The sequence below is a fragment of the Ascidia mentula genome, chromosome 8 (genome assembly GCF_947561715.1).
Source record: "Ascidia mentula chromosome 8, kaAscMent1.1, whole genome shotgun sequence".
NCBI lineage: Eukaryota > Metazoa > Chordata > Ascidiacea > Phlebobranchia > Ascidiidae > Ascidia > Ascidia mentula.
In genome coordinates this window covers 732,914-754,411 of record NC_138573.1, presented here as the reverse complement: position 1 = coordinate 754,411, position 21,498 = coordinate 732,914, and the positions used below count along the sequence as shown (strand labels likewise).

At 34.4% G+C, this 21,498-nt stretch overlaps 1 protein-coding gene across 2 annotated transcripts; it reads left to right on the top strand.

Annotated features, from left to right (window-relative positions):
* The first annotated feature begins 1,603 nt into the window (after positions 1–1,603).
* On the top strand, positions 1,604–21,201 carry LOC145911259 (uncharacterized). 2 transcript variants are annotated; one of them, XR_014403230.1, is made up of 49 exons: positions 1,604–1,722; positions 2,035–2,223; positions 2,280–2,357; positions 2,525–2,704; positions 4,696–4,968; positions 5,203–5,308; positions 5,670–5,866; positions 5,999–6,110; positions 6,515–6,702; positions 6,760–6,871; positions 7,299–7,489; positions 7,632–7,743; positions 7,993–8,174; positions 8,233–8,344; positions 8,589–8,779; positions 8,898–9,015; positions 9,072–9,259; positions 9,326–9,437; positions 9,549–9,745; positions 9,886–9,997; positions 10,056–10,252; positions 10,311–10,425; positions 10,946–11,130; positions 11,299–11,410; positions 11,540–11,736; positions 11,864–12,157; positions 12,266–12,442; positions 12,625–12,753; positions 12,817–13,037; positions 13,250–13,414; positions 13,687–13,891; positions 14,179–14,272; positions 14,663–14,742; positions 15,109–15,227; positions 15,341–15,437; positions 15,507–15,580; positions 16,003–16,137; positions 16,669–16,812; positions 17,144–17,298; positions 17,405–17,540; positions 17,659–17,762; positions 17,933–18,039; positions 18,235–18,278; positions 18,447–18,566; positions 18,624–18,749; positions 19,152–19,291; positions 19,421–19,556; positions 20,043–20,787; positions 20,854–21,201. XR_014403230.1 is itself a non-coding variant. In XM_082998545.1 (48 exons), the coding sequence occupies exons 1-48, from the start codon at positions 1,671–1,673 to the stop codon at positions 20,109–20,111; spliced, it is 6,879 nt and encodes a 2,292-aa protein (XP_082854671.1). In that variant the 5' UTR covers positions 1,604–1,670; the 3' UTR covers positions 20,112–21,201. The 2 variants fall into 2 exon arrangements, 1 of the variants encoding a protein (XP_082854671.1); XM_082998545.1 differs by having other exon boundaries at positions 20,043–21,201.
* Positions 21,202–21,498: the final 297 nt, after the last annotated feature.

Here is a 21,498-nt window from a genome sequence, read left to right as displayed (position 1 = left end):
GACTTTGCAGAATTCACGAATACCTACTTGTCAACACCAGCAGTTCCCGAAACTTCCAACAATTTTGTTTTATTGTGGTTTGATCTTGAATAAGATTAACATTATTGACGTCATATGTATACATTATTGACGTCATATGTATAAGTTCAACTGTGTCTTAAGAAGGTTCAGATCCAATAACCATGTCAATAGTGAGGAAACGGCGTAGCATTAAAACTAAATACACTGTCTAGTTTAAATCACCCACATTTAACTGACCACATCAACAAACATTTTAGATCACAGAGCCAACTCATTTAACCATGGAAAAGTATTAAAAGTTTTGATTCCGTTACATTCAAAATATTTTCTTTCCTCGTGATTTCCTTCAGTTCTGCATACTTTCCTCTGGAGAAAGTTCGGACACATAAACAACAAAATAACGTTACTACAAACGCAGTAGTAAATCAACATCAATCATATCTCTTTTTTTAAGGGAAGCAGCCAATATTGACTTGATGCAAAACAACATTAAACCACGTTGTGTTGTCATGGCGATGATCGAACGACGTCACAGTCACATTGTGCCCCTATTTATCAATCCGCGACGTAAATTTACCCAATCAAAGTTTTCTCCGAACTCTTGATGAACGTCCGCCTTGCTTATGGATCGAATATGTGTTGAGGTTCGTTGAGAAACCAACTTAGGTTCACTAAAAAGCATAGTCGGACCCCGTTTGAGAACCAGTGCTCACTTATAAGCTGACATTTTTCGAACATGACAATACGGTGCAATCAAGGCATCAATTTAGTAAATAAATTATACCGCCCCAAGGAACAAACATATATATTCGTCGCAGTGGGACACGTAGCAGTAGCCGTAATATTATATTATACGATTTCTATCATTCACATGAAACTTTCCGTATGTGATTGGATGATAACTGGGTTTAATTCCGGCGCCAAACGCGCGAAAGGAAGATTGCGATTGAGCGAAAATTAATTCCCGATTCAGTGTTAAATCCAAGACAACCTACAATTGAAATTATCTTGACCACAAATAAAGTCCTTTTGCTGGTTGTTTGTGTACATTAACACAGCTTCTTGCATGTATTTCACATGGTTTTACTGACTTTGTAAGTGCATTCTATGCTCAAAACAAGTTTTTAATGTAATGGTGACTCATCGTATACATTGATATTTTTTTGTATATTCCATTGTTAATGGTTACAAACACAAAAATACGCCAGGTTGTTAGTGGTTTGCGTACAATTAAAATTGAGTAGTTTAAATTAAACCAGCTAGTTTAATTTATTTACATTGTGTCAGATATGTATTTTAACTATTTCAAAATCAAGGTTTTTTGCTCGTATCCGTAAATGGGTTAAAGCACATGTGTGTAAGAGTTGAGAAATACTGCTACTGTTTACATTGTAATTCACTGAAGGAAAAAATCAACATGTGCCAGTTTAACACAGAAATGGTATTGTACAATATTCCTACCCACATTGTGGATACAACGAACCAACTAACTGCTCACAAATGGATGTAAATATCAGGTGGGTGGAGACATAAATAAAACCTACATTTAAAACACTGGGATGTGTTGAGATGTTGACAACATTGGAAGCACTTTATGTAAGTCAGTCACTAATAATCAGTTCAAAGAGGTTTTCCAGTTTCATATATCCATGTATATGTTTGCAGTTTTGATTTTGGTATGTCTTTTAATGAAAAAGTGTGGTAAGTGTTTAAAACAGATTTAATTATTAATTTTAAGCATGTTTCAACAATTGCTTTCTTTGTGAATACAGTTGCAATTTATACTTAACTTTGATTGCCAATATAGTGTATCATCATTTATGAACAAGTGTTAAAATTTTTGACCCAATGAGTTTGTTGATGTCCTCATTGACAACAAAATGGAGGATTTGAATTGATTTTACATAGAAAAATGAATATTTTTTTATATGTAGTGGTACAGAACACCAAAATATATTAAAAAAATACCTAATGATTGCGTCAACTGTTTGTTTCCTTGCAAGTTATTTGTAGATGGATCAGCATGTCAAGGTCGTTATTATGTTCTTTCCACCACAACTGCAACATATACAAATGCTCGAACAGCTTGTTCAAATGGAGGTGGGGAACTGTCCAGTATTCCTGATGAAGAAACTCACAACCAACTTGTGACACAAGCTGATGGGAAGATTGGAAAAGGATGGGGTACCAGCTTCATAATTAGTAAACCCTGACATTTACTGAATTTATCTGTTGTACTTAAATGTATGTTTCCACAGCTGCTTATACTGGAGGTCTTAAGGTGGGGAATGAGTTTCAATGGCAAGATGGAATTGTTTATGCCACTCTGGAAAAGGGTGTGTAATGTAATGCTAGTTTTGCTTACAACGTTTATCTATACAAAGCATATTCAGCCAAGGTTAAATTTTATGTACTAATGTAAACAGCAATTAACAGGTTTATCATAAATGTAGTAAAACTATTTGTGTATATCCCAATGTTTCATAAATATCTGTTTGTCAAGGAATCTGGAGCAACACTGGATTTGCAAATTGGTTTACTGATGTTGGCCACACAACTAATACACCATCAGGTGGTGGAGATTGTATGACTTTTTATGGATTACACCAAAGTGGGGTTCGTACTTGGACATGGCGTGATCTTCGATGTACTGACAGACGTTATTATGTTTGTTCACATACTGGTAAGTAAAACTCTTGCAAATGATTGTTTACTAGAGTACAAAATTTTTCATTCTTACTGGCAAAAGGCTTTTGCAACAATGATACTTTCATCAGGCATTTTCATTTATTTTTTTTCAGAAATTCCAGTACCATAGTTCATGTTTGTGTGACTATTGATATGTGTGACTTTACTCTTGTCATTGATACAGCGTGGCATAATTTTTTTTTAATTTGTTATTCCTTCACATCTTCTATTAGATCAGTGTTTCTATACTTTTTTAGTCCTCAATATGGGTTTATCCAGGGGGAAGGGTCCCCACATTGTCACGAAACAAGTGTCGTTTTTCGTCAGTCTAGAGACGAAATGTCGTTTTTAAGTGGTCACGTTGTTGTAATGGCAAGCGGTTTTCTTGTGTGTTAAGGCTATTAGTTTCCTTGTTAAACACGTTGCCAATATTACGCATATTGAAGACAATTGTTAGCACATGCAAAGAGGCATACAAGGCCACCACATGGAAAGTAGTTTTTATTTGTATGTTTTCTTGATAATGTAAGCCCACATTTGATCCTTTTTGGTCACAAATATATTAAAGCCTTTCTTTGAAAGTAGTAGTAATAAAACTACGGCGCAAGCAGTACTGCAAATCTCGCATTGAGTGTTCCATAGTGTTACGTAATTGCGCAAGCCAGGAAACCACCGTTTATGTGATGATTTGCGCCAACACTGGCTTCGAATTTTGCAATGAATGACTACAATTAATCGTAGTTTACTCCGGAAATCCAGAAATTCCCAAAAAAATTTTGACCCCCCTTTTAAAAAATCCTGGATACACCTATGGTCCTCAACCTATTTTGATTCAAGCACAACTAGGCGTACACATGGGCTTTTAAATAAAAAATGTAAAAAAAAAAAAAAAGATAGTAAATGATTGTTGTAATTCACAAGTCCTTGTGGAATCACCTAAAACCTTTCTTGGGCTTTTTTGACTCTGCAGATTTGAGATTGAGAAACACTGAATCAGACAATATATCAATGTTTTGAGATTTTCAAATAATTTGTTCTGTGTCCACAAATTTGGTGTTGTCACTTTATCTATGGTTTGAGTTGTCATAGTGACTGAAATATGAACATCAATTCACTGATATTGCAAGCACTTTTATGTATGTGACTGTCAACCCCATGATATTTGTATAGCAAAAGCTAAAACCTTTTTAACAGTTTTCAGTAATCCAAAATCTTACCAAGGCAATTCGTAAAATAAACTGGCTGCACAGATTTAAAACATTCTGAAATTTAATTTGTCATGGTCTTAAAGCAGTAATATTTTTTTGTTCATGGTCAAATAATTAAAAGTCATAGGATTTCAATTTGAAAAAATGAGGTTTGACCAGGTTTTGATTTCAAACATGGCAGTTGGACTTGTGATGCTTTTAATTATACCTTTGTCATTTAACAACGCCCAACAGAACAGACAAAAACATAACGAATTTATTTGTTGCTTGTCAGTTAATGTGATGGGTGACATTTAGCATTTATTGATGACACATTATGACATATATAAAATTCGTTGTGACGTCAGAATCGATAACTTCTAGTTCAGCATGCGAGAAAAACCCTTTTTGAAGTAGCATAAATTATACAAAGATTAGACTGAATCATTCGGGCCTGTGATTCCCAACCTTTTTGTGGAAAAGGTGCTCGCGTACTACTAGTTGTACACATGCCGCCGGTTGGAAAACACTGACTTGCGCTACAAGAGAAAATTTGCCCTGTCACCAAGCGCCCTCCAATCGGTCATTTATTTCCTAGCGCCCCCCAATTGCCCATTTGGTCTCCAGCGCCCCCCGTACGATTGCAAACGCCCCCAGGGGGCGCTGGCCCCCACTTTGGGAACCACTGATGTAAATGGACTGGAATGATTAACCATGTTAATAGTCATATATATAAGCAAGTGGAGTCACCTGTGCAGCTTGGTGTGACTCTATGTTACCATGTAAATTTTTATATTAGGTGACAGAGTGATTTCTTTGGACAATCCGACATTCAGTGCTGTATCTGGACAACAGTTTACCATCATAATATCAATATCCCACCTATACATACAACCACTTGATCTATACTACAAGTTTAACGATGGAAGCAAAACCTTAATTACAAGTGGTTTTAATGGAACAAGTTATACTTATACTCTCACTATGCCTTTAAGTTTTAATTCAATCACAATCAGTGGTGAAAGTTCTGTAACATCATGTTCTATATCTGCCAACAGTCAACTTAAACAAGGTAACTATAGCATAGTTAAATAAATTCTTTGGTAATAAACCTGTATGAGTAGATTGTTGAGACAGGACAAGTTGCCAGTTTTGTTGTGATGGTAGTTAGTTATAGAACTATTAAAATTACATGGTTTTCTATTGTAGTAAACATGTAGGCAAATAAAAAGACAAAGGAATTTCTTGGCAAGGAAAGTAAACTAGTTTAAACCTCCTACTTAAAATCACCTCAACATATTTTCAGTTAAAACAACATTATCAACAACATCAATAGTGGCAACTTCCAGTTCAACCCAACAAGTAACTTGTACAGCAACTGGTTACTCAAACCCACAAGCAAGATGGTTCAGGTAACAATCCTTACATTATTATTGTCAATTTCCCTTGTACTTTAATTTCGTTACACCCTGTATTTAAACCCTAGTGATATAGATGTGTGTTGATCTAGTGACCTCGTGACATTGTGGTTTGTTGTTGCTGTTGGATGTCATCGTTGGTTTGGTCATTGTGATGTATACTTTGTGTCAGGTGCATGTTGGTCACATTGTTTTGCTTTATTGCCAGCATTAATTTACTCATTTTATATTCTATTTGAATTAACATTAAATTAAATAAGACATATTAATCTCCCAAGGGCTAAAGACTCCCAAGGGCTAAAGACCAACAGGTGTAATATATTAACAATCATAATAATGAGTTTATCTGTTACAGAGGAACTAACCAAGTTGCCACATCATCATCATCATCCAACATTTACCAAAGTACCAACATAAATGTTGATTCTTACACTTCACGAACAATTCTCTACATACAAGGTAGCACTGTAGCAAGTGATGGGGGACAATATGTGTGTAGAGCAACAAACTGGAATGGTGGTGCAAATACTGACACTACATTAACTGTTAATGGTAAGTGATATTCAATGTGTCTTTCAGATAGAACTATCAAATTCATCAAAAAATATTTATAAATTAAAACGTTTAACACAAATTGAAAATTTGTACGATTTTGTTTTCAAAAACCATTGGAACTATTTAAAGTTGCTGCAAGCATTCAAACCTATCCACCTTCACATGTTGTTACAATTGGAGTTCAACAAATATTCACATGTTCTTCATATGGTTACCCAATACCTCAAATAACATGGATGATGTAAGATGAAGTTTTTTTGCATAGTTCTGCCTTTATTTAAAGGTGTGATGGGCCAAATTTTTGTGAGATAAGTTTGTGATGTCACATAACAGACAAGGCGAATTCTCCATATACACTCACTATTTTTTCTTGAAAAAAGGTTGTATGGAGTAAACAGAAAATCAAGCATGCTGCATCAAAATTATGCTTGTGGCAAAAATTATTAGGCATTCAACACTTGCTTAAGTTCATCAGTAGTGTGTATCACATGAAGTTGTATTAAATCTGAATAAAAATTGCCTAATTTTTCCGGAAATCATTTTTGCAATTGTTATTAATTGGCAAGGTATCAACTATCACTAAGACTGAACATTAAAATTGATTTCTGATGATAAGCTTATTAATGAAGTTGTTGGTGTTTGTAGAAATAAAGCTACCATTGGTACCAGTGGAAATATTTACCAAACAACACAAAAAAAATTATCAGAAATAAAAGTAGAAAGAAAACTTTATGTTACACTTCAAGATATTAGTGAGGCTGGACAATATACAGGTAAAGTTTCAAGTAATGTTGCCGGTGGAAGTGATAAAACAAGTAACATACAAGTTCAAGGTAAGTTTTAAAAAAGGCAAAATTACTCATTCATTTATATGCATTTTTTTCTTTTAGTTGCTGCAGACATTACCACAACTCCTGTGTTGGAAGTAACCACAGTTGGTGTGCCAGAAATATTTTCATGTACTTCATATGGATATCCATTACCCCAAATAATATGGCAGAGGTAGGAAAAATCTTATGTTGAATTGAAATTAAAATAAAAAGATAGTTCCTGAAAGTAGCCAGTCACCATGTACATGTTCAATAACACTATTATATATTCATATTTTAACAAGGAAAAGGCGTAACAAAGAATTGTTACAAAGTATGATGAATTTCTGGCAAAATTTTCAAAAAACTTAAAATAATAAGCAAGCCACAACTTAAATGAACTCAAGTCCAAGATTGTTTTTAAAAAGAAGCATTTAATGTAACTTGAGTCAACCTTTTTATAAATATATATTTTCCTATTACTCAATAGGTTGAAAGTCACACAATGAAATGAGTGATATAAATATATTTTGTTATTTATCTATGTATACTTGTTCACTGTATGTATAAAAATATATTTTTTGCAAATTAGCTTTTCAAAATCCTGTTTAAATTTGTAGAAACACAGTCAGTGTAAGTTCCAGTGGAAATATCCACCAAACATCACAAGTAACAACATCATCACAAAACAAAGTAGAAAGAAAACTTTATGTTACACTTCAAGATATTAGTCAGGCCGGACAATATACATGTAAAGTTTCAAGTAATGTTGTTGGTGGAAGTGATAGAACAAGCAACATACAAGTTCAAGGTATTGTTTCTTTTGCAAATGTTCTTTTAGCTGTTTGAATATATATAGTTTTTTTGTTCATTTGTTTTGCTCTTGGACATGTATGTTGCTTGTTTTATCACTTTATTCCACCCAATATCGTTATTTGTTGGTTGTGTTTCAGTTGCTGCTTCTATCAATATATCTCCAACCTCACTTGTCGCAACACTTGGAGTTCAACAAATATTTGCATGCACTTCTAATGGATTTCCTTTACCACAAGTTACTTGGATGAAGTAAGTAAACATGATTAGTTGTTTAAGTTTATGCAGTCATAACATAACATATTTATAAATTTTTTATTGATTATTTTTAAGGGTAAATATATTTAAAACTCATCAAGCAGTATTTTCCAGGTGCAGAAACTTATGATTTATTTGCTCTTTATTTATTTGGTGTTTATATATTTTTAAGTCAAATATTTTAAAAAAGGTTTTGGATAACTTCACAGCCTAATACTGGGTTATTTTTTTATAATATTTTAGAGGTTTGGTTGAAGTTGGTGTGAATGGAAACATTCAACAACAAACAACAACATCACAAAATACAAAAACTGTAAAACTTCTTGTTACACTTCAAGATATTAGTCAGGCCGGACAATATACATGTAAAGTTTCAAGTAATGTTGCTGGTGGAAGTGATAAAACAAGTAACATACAAGTTCAAAGTAAGAGTTAAAGTATTAATCTGTCACTATTATTTGTGCAACATATATTTATGATTAGTTGCTGCAAACATCAGCACATCACCAACCTCACATGTTTTCACATCTGCAAGTCAACAAATATTCACATGTACTTCATATGGTTATCCCACACCTCAAATAATGTGGATAAGGTAAGATACAAATAACTAACAGACAGACAATCATTTTATTATTGTATGGAATCTACTGGAAAACTGATTTCATTATGGCAAACATTAAAATATCAATCCTACATTCTAAACACTTTTTTCAAAGCTGACAGATTTTTAACCTACTGAAAGTAAACACTTTTATGTTTCTGGTTTTTGGAGGACTGGATGTTAGAATTGAGTTGATCACCCATCAGCTTACTTACAAAGCTATTGGTGTTTCTAGAAATGGAACCAGTGTAAGTTTCAGTGGAAATATTCAACAAATATCACAAGTAACAACAACATCACAAAACAAAGTAGAAAGAAAACTTTATGTTTCACTTCAAGATATTAGTGAGGCTGGACAATATACATGTAAAGTTTCAAGTAATGTTGCTGGTGGAAGTGATAAAACAAGCAACATACAAGTTCAAAGTAAGAATTACTAACAGCCTTTTTTTCTATCAAAATTTGATCAAACTTAAAGCTGTTGATTTTTAAGTTTGTTTGTTGTTTAACGCTTGGCTCACAATGTCAATATTATTTATTTCAGATTCTGAAAACATCACCACTTCTCCAACATTTCAAGTTTTTGAAAATTATGCAAAAAAATTCACTTGTACTTTTACTTCCTATTTAACTTTGCAGATTGACAATGTGATTTGGACAAGGTTATCTTGTATGCCTTTGACATGAAATTAAGATAATAACACTAACATTTATACAGGAATGCAGTGAGTATAAGCACTTCATCAAATGATGGAACTTACCAAACTACTGAAGTTAAAACTGAAAGAAATATAATCAGAGAACTTTATGTTAAACTAAGCCATGTTAGTGAGGCTGGTAATTATACTTGTACCACCATAAGAACAGATGGTGGACCAACTCTAAGCAGTAACATTCAAGCTCATGGTAAGTATTATTGAGTGTTAGTTTTTTGTGAAATTATTGTGTTTTGACAAAAAGACTTTTCCACAGTTGCTGCAAACATCAGCACATCTCCATCTTCACATTTTTTTACTCCAGAGAACAAACAAATATTCACATGCACATCATATGGTTTTCCTATACCTCAAATATCATGGTTAAGGTTTGTTAACATACCTGTATACTTACTTCCATCTGAAGTTAGCAACACTTTTCCTTCCAACATTTGCATGTGCTTGTCTAGTTTGAATACATGAATGGTATATGTTTGTAGAGATGCAAATAATGTTCAGGAAATAAACTCTACAAAAATTTACCAAAAACCACAAGTAGACTCACTTTCACTTAACAAAGCTGTGAGAGAACTGGATGTTACATATCAATATATTGAAGATGCAGATATTTATACATGTAACGTTTCAAGTAATGTTGATGGTGGGAGCGACAAAACAAGTTCTATAAAAGTTCAAGGTAACATGTTTCGGCCTTGTTTGAAAAGCACTTAAAAAGTTGCTTGACTTTTCATTGCAGTATAATATTACAAAATGCAATGTTTAAAATCAAAGAAAATCTTACAATTAGATTGTTGACATGAATTTTATTTGTTAAAGTTGCAACAAACATAAGCACTTCACCAAAGAGTCAAGTTGTTACTTTTGGCAAACCAACAATATTTGAATGCTCAACATATGGATTTCCAAGGAAACTTCCAAACTGGTTTAGGTAAGATAAAGGTCCCCTGCAAACTATGGTTTTATGTGTAACTAATTCCTGTATTTAGAAATGGTGCAGCAGTAAGTCGTGATAACAACAGCAATATTTATGAACTATATCGCTTGGAAAAACATTGGTCATTTCAAAAATATGTGAGAAAACTTAATATTACACTTCAACATATCAATGAGAGTGGAAATTACACATGCCAAGTTAAAAGTAACCTTGTTGGTGGATTTTTGTATGAAAATATTCAAGTTCAAGGTGAGATTGTGGTTTGTATGTGACCTTGTGAGGTTGTAATGTGCTTTCCTTGTATTAGTTGCTGCAAACATCTCCATTTCAACACGCAAGATATTGGTGAATGAATACAATGAGGTGTTTACAGTTGAGTGTGTTTCTTATGGATTTCCTGCACCTACTCTTAACTGGATCAGGTAAATAAGTTCCGCCGATTTAACTTGGGAGAACAAACTAGCATTTAAACTTGTTTATATAAAAATTAAAACTTATTTTTAAAACTTACCATTTTTAATTTTAAAGTTGAATTTGTAAAATTTTAATTTTTCACAAAAAATAAAACTAGTGGCATCTGTGGTTGTGATTCATAATTTCTGTTGTATTTGCAACAAAAAAATAAATCCAAGCTATTGAAAAACTATTAACTGGCTCAGGTAAATAATTTCCACCGGTTATAACTTGGGGGAAAAAGCTAGTACAAAAGGCATTGAAATTTGTATACAAGCATTAAAACTATATTTTAAAAACTCTAAAAGTGTCATAGAAAAAGTTGATTTTATGAAATTTAAGTTTCTGCACACAGAATGTATTGGTAGGATCTGATTTGGGGGTTCATAATATCCCTTGTAATTTATTTTTTATTTTTAGAAAAAAATATATCCTCACTATTTAAAAGCTTATTTTTTGCAAAGCTTTAATGTAACAAATTTTTTACAGATATAATAGCTCAGTGCCAAGCAGTATAACATCAAATGTACATCAAACCTTGACTGTGGATGGAGTTTCTAAAGCTACATCTTTGTTCACTTTAACTTACACAAGTATATCTCAAGCTGGAAATTACACATGTGTCAGCAACAATATTGTAAACATTACAGAGACTGCAGTGATTACAGTTGAAGGTTTGAACCACATAATGCAATGTATTTTTTATGTACATATGTGGTCATGTTTTCTACCATTATTAAATTGTTTTTTCAAACATTTATTTGTAGCTGAATTAAATTGTTTAAAAATATTGTTTGCTCATGGGAAAATTGGTAATAACGTTATGTTGACCTTTGTTGCAGCTTTGCTAAAAATATCACTCAGTAGTAAAGTAACTCTGATAAAGGATGGAGAAGGAACAAATATAACTTGTACATCATATGGATTTCCAAGACCTGCTATACACTGGACAAGGTACTGCTGCATATTTTATGGTGTGGTACCTGGTGTAATTTGATATCTCAACAACTTCCTTTTCACCAGTTTTACAAACTATTGACAGTCTAGATTAATTTCTTTGGGTGTTTGATTCCATGATTTTAGAAATGGAGTCAATGTTACAGTTAATCAAAGCAAGTCCATCTACCACACACAACCAGAGTCAACTGAATATAAAACAACTTCAACATTGGTCATAACATCAGCTTCACTTGATGATTCTGGTCAATATGTTTGCAATGCTAGCCAGATTCTTAACAATGGAACTGAAATTAAAGTTGCGGATTCATTGCAAGTTGATGGTAAATATTTTTAAAGATTATTGACCTTTTTTGTTTTCTTATCATTGGTGTAAAACCAGGCTAATGCTTTGATAGAAATGTTTTATGCAAGACTGTGAATCCAAGTAAATAAACGTATTTTCTATAGTTGGGCCAATTTACAAAAACTCCACTGCACCCAAAACCTTCAGTCAACTTCAACACTTCACTTGTACATTTGTTGGACGACCAACACCGGTTGTGAGGTGGAGAATTAATGGAAAGATAATAGAAGGAGATAACAGTGACCCAGCTGTTATATCATTATCAAGTAGTGGAGATCAAATTGTTTCAACACTTTCCTTACAAAGTTCTGTGATATTTGGTCCAAACTCAACTATTGAATGTTGGGCTTCAAATGATGATTTAAGTTCAAGGACCAATTACTTGATGTTTAACAAAGGTACAAATATATTTTTTTTAATTTTTATGTTATGTAGTTTTGTTATTGTCAAACTATGGGATTGTCATATGTGTTTGAATAGTAAGATAATAGTTTTTAACTTTTTAGATCTGCTTGAGGAGAACAACCAATATTATGTCAATGGAAGTAAAAACATGAACTTTACAGTGGCCATGAAAGAATGTCTGGGCAAAGGAGGTGTTATACCTTCACCCATGTTTCTAAACAGTTCAACTTTGCAAGAAGAGTGGTCTGATAAGTTTATAGAAAATGTTTGGGTTGATGGTGAGGCTTTATTTTAAATTGTTTGAAACCAAAATATTTCTGAATTTAAATTTACTGTAATAATAAAACCATACATAAAGCAATTATAATTGTAGATTTTAGGTGTTTGTAAATAGAAAAATAGAAATGTCATTCTTTTTCACAGTTTTGATATGGTCGAGTTAGATTTGCTGTATTTTCAGGTACTCATCCTGTCACAAACAAACCTTTAATGAACCCTGAAACAATGGAATGCAGTGTTATTGATGAAAGTGGCCAAATTAGAAATAAAAGTTGTGATGAAACACATTTTTTTCTGTGCATGTTTCCAAGTAATATTTAGAGTATTTCTGTTTAATTTATTTTGAGACAACTGAACCATTTCATAATCACAGATGTTGCGATTATTGAAACAAGCAAGTGTTATTATGACAAAGTTGTTGTAAAGTGGAGAGATGGGACAAAATACAATGGAACAATAACTAACAGTGTATCAGCCTCAAGCATTTCAAACTCGGATGCCATGACTAAACAATATGATCAAACTTCGACAACCAACTATGAATATTCAATGGTTCTTGACAACTTACAAACTGATACTGATTACAATATTCAAGTAAGTGTTTGTTAATTGCCTGGCAACATAAACTATTATTAAAGATAATTTTTAGGTCCAATAAATTTGTTATTTGATAAGTCTGATTTGATATGATATATACTTTTTTTAAATTTCTAACTTTATGCATTAAAAAACACCTCTTGGTTTATCATTACATAAGTTTGTTTGATTGTTTTCACTTGAGCTCAATATAAAAAAATTTGTTGTAGGTAATTCAGTTTCCGGAACATTCTCGAATCGTTCTTCCTGTTTTACTTGGCAGGACAACAAGTGTGTTGGCTAATTTGGTCACCCTGGTGTCACCAGAAAGTGGAAAATGCAAAATAAACATCACGATTTCTGAAGCTGCTCGAAAAATTATAACTGAGATCAAGGTTAGTGGCATAGAGGGTCATGGATTTAAACAGAATATTAAACCATGAAAATCAAAACATTATGTTTTTAAATGTTACAGAAACTGACAATAGACAAAAATAAATTTTCTGTATGATGTGAATTAATAAATAAAAGTACCAGGTCCTGATTTCCTGTCATTAATTTTGTGGTTTAGTGACACATCTGTTAGTAGTTGGTTAAGTTTAGTTGTTTCAAAAAGGTTCATATGCCAAATTATATGAAAGAATCTATTTGTTTTGCATTTTAATAGGTAATTGCAACAACATTTGGTACAAATGGCCCCAATAGTACTGAACTAAACAGCAATCCACCAACATCATCAAGCTACTCGATAGACTTTGGTGAAGGGGAATTTGTGAATGCAACTTACGAGACTGGGACGTTGCAATGTCCACACATGGTTTACAATTCCAATGGAAATTGCTCATATATTAGCACTGGCAACCCAAGTACATGTAAGTTTAGAAATAAGTAGGAGAAGTGAGCTACAGACTTTGACCTAGTGCAGCTGGTCGCTGAGGACCATTTTCTTAGTCAACTAGCTAAGATTAAAAAAGCATGCACTGTTTGCAGCTCCCTGATAATTATTGGCTGACATGCTTCTACCTAAAAGTTCAAATTCTACTTTTTATTTTGAGATCGTGATAAAGTGCAATATTGGTAACCATAGTTTGGGTTCATTGGCATCGCAACCAAATTGAATTAAAGTCATTATAACAATAATATATGCTAACTGTTGCAGCTCAACCTCAACCTCAGCCACTAGGAATGATAGCTGGAGCTTCTGTGAGTGTCATACTGATAATATTGATCGTTGCACTCGTAGTTTACAAAAGGCAAGTTACATATTTGTACTTGTATGTGTTCTACTTGTGAATAACCATAAGTGGTTTAGTAACGATGTGCATTAGTAAGGCATTAAAGTTGGATTTTTGTTCTGCTTGAACAGATTTGCCCATATTGAAAATATGGATTGCATTAAGTATATCCTGGTTAAGTGTTGGTTAAACTAACTTCCTTGTATTTCCCCGTGGGCGGCCTTGCACCACATATCATTGTTGTGAACAATAATGTTCTGATTACATCTTTAGCAAACACGTCCCAATGCCCACATGTTTGTCGAGCAGTTTATGTATATTGTGTGGGCTGTAACCGCAGCATGTCCTGTTTTAATAAATTGTATCAACTCAATGTGTATACGTAACAAATCTATTTTAACTTCACAGACATAACATACAGACTTGCTACGCTGCTCGTAAAAGCCTGGATAGAAGAAGGTTAAAAAGTTCCAGCCAACGATCTGGAAGTAAGAAACGTTTAAAATAACATGTTATTTCCAATGTGTGGTAAACATACGTGTTGTTGCATTCTTGTGTAACATCCAGGTCGTGTTACATACGACGATGGTTATACCAAAGGAAACACCCAATCAACGCCGAGGCGGAAATCACTACATTATAATCTTACAATATTAACACAAAGCGCCCTTTTTGTAAGGTTAGCTAGAGGGCAGGAACGCCACCATTACCAAAACACATGTGTTCATGATTGTGTTGCATACATTCAAGCTTGAGATAATGACATACTGTTATTGACAAACACTAACTCAATACAGAAGATTAATTCTAAGTTTAGCAAGGTTTGACCCATTGCATCAAACTTCCTGTTTCAGATAACACTTACGCTGCACAAGTTGAAGTGAATCCAAATCCTATTCCCGCTGCTCAACTCGAAGATTTCTTCACAAATAGTTTCAAGAGCGAACACGCAAATTTAACTCTTCAGTTTAATGTACGCTGACTGTTTACATTTTCCAAAAAAATTTGGCCTGTTTTACATCAACTTATTTATCACCTACATTTACGTCAGTATATCGTTAGATAAACCACCCTTTCTATTTGCAGAGAATCAAAGAATTGAGCAAGAAATTCATTGAAAATACCAAGGATGGAAAAAGTCAGGAAAACGTGACGAAAAATCGATACAAGAATATTTTGCCTTGTAAATATGGATGCTTTTAAACTTTAACCATTAACCTTCAAACAACTAAGTTTCTTGTTGCTTTTTCAGATGATTTCAACAGAATAATCCTTAGTAGCACAGAGAAAAACAAGAATGGTTACATAAACGCTGCAGTGATAGAGGTTTGTTGTTTTATTCAGTATTCTTGTGAACGAACTAACGCACTTTTCACATCTGGTTCGATAACAAATACAAACAATAATATCAGCATCAAAAGTTTACACAGTGATCGTCACAGAGAGCTCTGTAGGTGTTGTTTTATCACAAATAATCTCACTGTGTCAACTTTTGACAAGAATACTGTCAACACTAGAGCACACGACAGCCTATATACCGTGGTTAATTTGGATATTTTTTTTGTAATTACACTTATAAGTAATTGATTTCTTACCTATAAAACACAAACTAAAAAAATAATAAATTTAATGAATGGAATCGTACTTTGTGTATTACTAGTTAAAAACTGTTTCGTTGACTGGTTAACATACAGCGGTGCGGTAATGGATTGCTGTTTAATTGATTTGTCTTCCTGTTTGGATCACAGGGTTACAGCAACCCTAATAAATGGATTGCGACCCAAGGTCCAACCGAAAACACACTCGATGATTTCTGGTCAATGATCTGGAGTGAAAATGTTAAAGTGATCGTCATGTTGGCGAACCTTGTAGAGAAACAAAAGGTTGGTGTTGATTTACTTCATACATGGTGAAGATTTGCTCGGTTTTGTTGAGTTATTTATACCAAGGATGCCAACTCATAGTGAGCATCTATGAAACACCCACGTTTTCCGTAGTTTGTGGGTTTTCCGGTTTTGATTAATTTCCCTCCTGGATCTCAATTCATATGGGAAATTTTTCCACAGTTAGAATACATCAAAATCATATACTGTGACTTTTAGTATTTGGATCCTAATTCAATTTATTTCAAACATTTAACATGCTGCAACCTGTATTGAGTATAAGTTAGCGGTATTACTGCCCTCCTCAACAATGCACACAAACTTTTGACATGTTTTGAACCAAAAATTTTCGCCAGTCGCTACTATTCCAAGTAAAGGCCAATTAAGCTCCTGTCCACCCGACCAACAACTTTATAAGTCAATCTAATGTAAACCTTTGTAATTAGATTGTAATAGAGCAAGCTACCCTGTGAGGCTGTCGATAACCGTGTCGGAATTTTCTGACCTAACTTTTCACAATTTTTACCCCAGAGCAAATGTGAGAAATATTGGCCGGACCCTGGACTCAACAAACAATTCGGACACGTCAAAGTATTCTTTAGTGACGTCATAGATTGTGGTTCTTACGTCATACGGAAGTTGTTCGTTGAAGACTTGTCTGATAATTACTCATCGGTAAGAATAAAGATTCCGTTAATCTAATTATTGCCGGTGGATCTTGTTGTTTGATAATATAATGATATTTCCTTGTTCCAATTTCCAATAATATATTGACTCATATTGGTTATGGAAACACAGGAAGTTGGGTGGAAGAGGCCTTTTGCCTCCTACGCAATGTAATGGTTACAAATCTATCGATGTTATTGTTGTTGTGCAATAAGTAGCGGGTCGAAGTTTATTTTATACTGCGGGGACAATCATATTTCCTAATATTTACTTTACTGTGCATAAGTTGTTGTTTCAGAAATATTTCGTGCATCACATCATGTATTTTATCCTGTTACAGGAACGCAGAGAGTTGATCCAATACCATTTCACCGCTTGGCCCGATCACGGCGTTCCAGCGACATCTAGTGGACTGATTAGGCTTTCTATGGAAGTGAGGAATACTTTGTCCGTGGTTCCAAGATTCAAGACATCCCCTGCTGTTGTGCATTGCAGGTTGGACGAAAGCGTTTTGAAATATGTTCTTTTGTGTTTTAACGGTGAACATTCCACTCCTGTATCGACTGCAGAGAAATATCAAGTATGTGAAATTATGTTTTAGTGCCGGTGCTGGACGAACTGGAACATTTATAGGACTTGATTGTTTGATCGACCAACTGAATGAAACTCAAACTATTGACGTTTATCACGTGGTCTACCACATGAGGGAGCAACGGATGGAGATGGTTCAGACGGCGGTTGGTGTTTGTTTTTAAAATATAAATGGCCTCGTATAGATTGTATCGATATTTCCAACAAATTTAAGTTTTCATATGTTGATTTGGTTCTGATTAAAAAAATTATTTTTGAAATCAGAAACAATATATTTTCCTGCATAAACTGATGACTGAAATCTCTATTTTCGGAACCACTGACCGAAACATCGATGAATTTCACTCAATTGTTAATGAACTGGAACAGTAAGTAGATATAAAATATTATTTAAAACAGTGTTTCAGGTTGCTTATAACGGCTTCCCTCGCATTGTACTACTTAACATTTTCTCTGGTTACCGCAGAAGTGCGTAATAGGTTGCGTGGGCACGTGGAACCCAACCAAGTATTTTAAAAGCTTATAAAACGTTTGCCAGATCACCGATGAATAACACAGCTGTTTTGGAATTCACAAACTTCCATCGCTTCAACAACTTTGAAAAAGTTTTACCGATCACCATCGAAACTGTGGACACTGTAACCTGTGAGATATCTACGATATTGTTATTAAACTTGTTTTCTATATCCTATACGAATACTAATAAAACCTCAGCGAACTTGTTTTATGATGTTAGTAACCTTCGTTGTGTTTAACTTATTTGGTCACAGTAACCTGTAAGATGTTTCATGTTTTGGCGTATTTATAGCAATTGTGCCAAGCCTGGTTTGATTTTTGCAGATCACGCCTCACTTTTGGACATTGAATGGGCATTCACCGTGGAGGTACATTAAGGAAGTTTGTTTCAAAAAATACGCCCATTTATAACGCAAATGTATCGTGACTCTGTGTAACTACCTCAAGAATTATGTTTTCAACTATTGTGCAAGTTGCAAGCCCTTATATCGCTGTTATACTAACATTATTACTTAGGTAAAACTTGTCTGTTCCAGGGATATCATGGACGTGACCACTTTGACGTGTGCAATGAAATGGGAGACAGCAGTGGAAAATTTTGGAAACTTGTCCTGGAGAAAAAACCCCAGGTTATTGTGATGCTCCACGACCCCCGAGTAAGTCGTACATGGAACGTAATAATGTGCTGTAACTTAATGGAAAATTTGATGCAGGACATTCACTGGTGGCCGAACCAACTTGGCCAACAAACATGGTTTGATCACATCGGTGTCACCTTGAATCCAATCGCTGAAGATAGGAGTTCAATTTCCATTGAATCTGCCTATCTGGAATTTAAGGTTCAACGCAAATCACGTTGAGAATTGTTTCAGTAGTAAATTTCAAAAAAGCATTAATACCCAAACTTAATACCAAAACTAAGTTTCTGTTAAGTTCATATAAAGCAGTATGATTCGCAACCTTTCTGTGGCTGCGTATCACTTTTAGGTAAAACAATTTCGACGCGTACCACCTAGTTGAGTGTTACAAAGTAACCTAGGGGATGAAGTAATAAACTTTGCGAGATCACATAATTTTTTTAAATTCTAACTATATCCGCAAATTACGGAAAGGTGCTCGCGTACCACCTGGAATGCCGTCGCGTACCACCGGTTGGAAAACACCGATTTAATGCAAAATCTAAATGCCAAACTAAAAACATGCAACAACTGACTCAGAATATATACTTACTCTGTTTTCAGTACGAGGCTGAGGTGTTGACCTTCTCGTGTTGGAACAGAAACAACACTTTGACCGATCCAAGTCTCCTGGTCGAGTTATTCCAGTTGATCAACTCTATAAGAAGTGGAGACAAGTTTGGGGATATCTTGATTCTGGACAGGTAAATGTGTATGCTGTTTCTATACCTTTTACTTTAAAACGGCGTTTCTTAGCCCCTAATCATTATACGACATTTTTTTACGATATACTTATACACAAACAAAATTATTAAACCATCCCCTGCTTACAGGAACGGTCTGACAAGGTCTGGTGAATTTTGTGCTTTATGGAATCTCATATCTCGGTTCAACGTTGAGAGGAAAGTTGATGTTTTCCGGTCTCTCAGAGATGTGAAGGAAACGTTGCCAGATCTTACTGTGGATGTTGTGAGTTTTACCCCTGTGTATGGACAGCTCTACATCAGCCAAGACCAAATACGTCACTGCTTTTTGATGCCAAAGTTGATTTAAACTGAATATTTCCGTTGCTTTCATCGAATTTGGAAGCTATTATGAATTAAGTTGGGATAATGACCTTAAGAGACCTGTCATGATATTTGTTAACCACATGGTCGTGTGTAACGTCTTCCACAATACGTCGTATAACTAAATCACTACATTTGATTAAAACTTGACAAAAAACTAAGTATGAAACATAAAATAAGCACGTTTCTTAACCGTGAAGCATAGCTGCATAGCAGGTGAAACGTCGGACAATAAAAGTCACGTAAATTGTGCCAGAAGGACAGATTAATAAAATATAATATGTCTGGCGGCAACAGCAACATAACGTTTCTTAACAATTCACTTCCGGCGTCAACGGTGTTTGAAATGTAACTAAACCCGTAACAGCGTTTATTTATTTTGTTGCAGGAGAATTACTTGGATTGTTACCGAGCAATGAAAAGTTACACGGATTCAAACTCACTTTATGCCAACTAGTAAAACTGCTGTTTGTTTATATTTTGAATCAAATGTGAAATGTTATTTACTTCCTTGTGATTTTTATGTATTCAAGTTTTTCTGTTATTTCTTCTCGCACTTTTAAAATCATTTATTGAAGTTTCGTGTCTTACCATTTTTTTTCCCCGAAGCATTTAACAAGAGTATTTATGATTCTGTGTTAAAGTAGTTTTGCAATAAATAAAACTATTATTGAAAAATAAGTATATTACAGGACAGTAAAAGTTACTTGTATAAGACTTGTAATAATTTGTAACCCTGAGCAATAAAGACAATAAATTTCAGCGTAGGCTGCATATTTAGGAAGATTCTTTTACACCGGGTCACAAAGTTTTTTCCAAACTTGATCCACATGTAAGCCTATGCAACTGTTACATCGCCACTAGTATGCTGTGTGTGTGTTTTCTATGTTGTGATTGTTTGACGTCATCTCAATGTGCCGTTGTTGCGTCACACGAACATTTGTCTTAGCGTAACACTGCTGCCTGCCACTGCTGTTGACTTGTTATTGTCTACCAGTGCTGCTGACCTATTGTAAATGTATTTTCTATTTGAATAGCCTATTGCATAAAGATAATTTAAGTGCCATTGTTTTCCGCTGACTGGTTGATTTGAAACCTCCCGAAATTTGTGACTCTGGTGCTATAATAATTCGGTAAGCAGAATTTGCTTATTTCTGTGTGTTTGTTTTTGGTCGCTAATTCTACAACTGTTTATGTAGAAACCGCAGCTCCGTCAAAATAAAGCGGATTTGTTCGTTTTCTTGGAAGAGGGTTGCGCGTTACGACTATTGTAGAAAACCCCCTGTTGCACTGTCCGGGCGCAGGAGTCACACCCACCCGCACTGCCAAGCAAGGGCAGCGTAACATCGTTTCGAATTATTTGGATTTATTCTCCAATAAGACGAAAAAAAAGTCTGGAATTAACTGCAACTAGCGCGTCGGCAGCTACATTGCATTGATGTGCGTCTGGCAGCCACATTGCATTGATGTGCGTCTGGCAGCCACATTGCATCGATGTGCGTGTTTAATTTTTCGTTGGTGTCGAAATTCTCAACATATGAAACAAAAGACCCACAATCAAATTATAAACGTTAAGATAAGGCTTAGTGTCCGTCTGCTGTCAATTTCCATACGATCGAAAATCGCACACAACAGCCAAGTTGCTGCCACCATGCTGCCAGGCACGTGAGTTGCCTTTTATTCCAGACGTTTTTCTTTGCTTACCCTAAATTTTATGTGTTTGGTGCTTGGTACTTATATTCTTCGACATTTTCTGCTTAGCCTAAAAGTAAAAATTTTCCCACGACAGGATTTAGGACTGCGCTACATGCGTGTTTCTGTAAATAACTCCTATCTAAACCAAT

Bases quoted from the DNA above. Each gene is read 5' to 3' on its own strand.
- LOC145911259 (XM_082998545.1), top strand. From the start codon at position 1,671: ATGTATATGTTTGCAGTTTTGATTTTGGTATGTCTTTTAATGAAAAAG. The intron at 8,780-8,897 runs GTAAGAATTACT...TATTTATTTCAG, and splicing joins AAGCAACATACAAGTTCAAA to ATTCTGAAAACATCACCACT. The intron at 17,299-17,404 runs GTTGGACGAAAG...ATTATGTTTTAG, and splicing joins CCTGCTGTTGTGCATTGCAG to TGCCGGTGCTGGACGAACTG.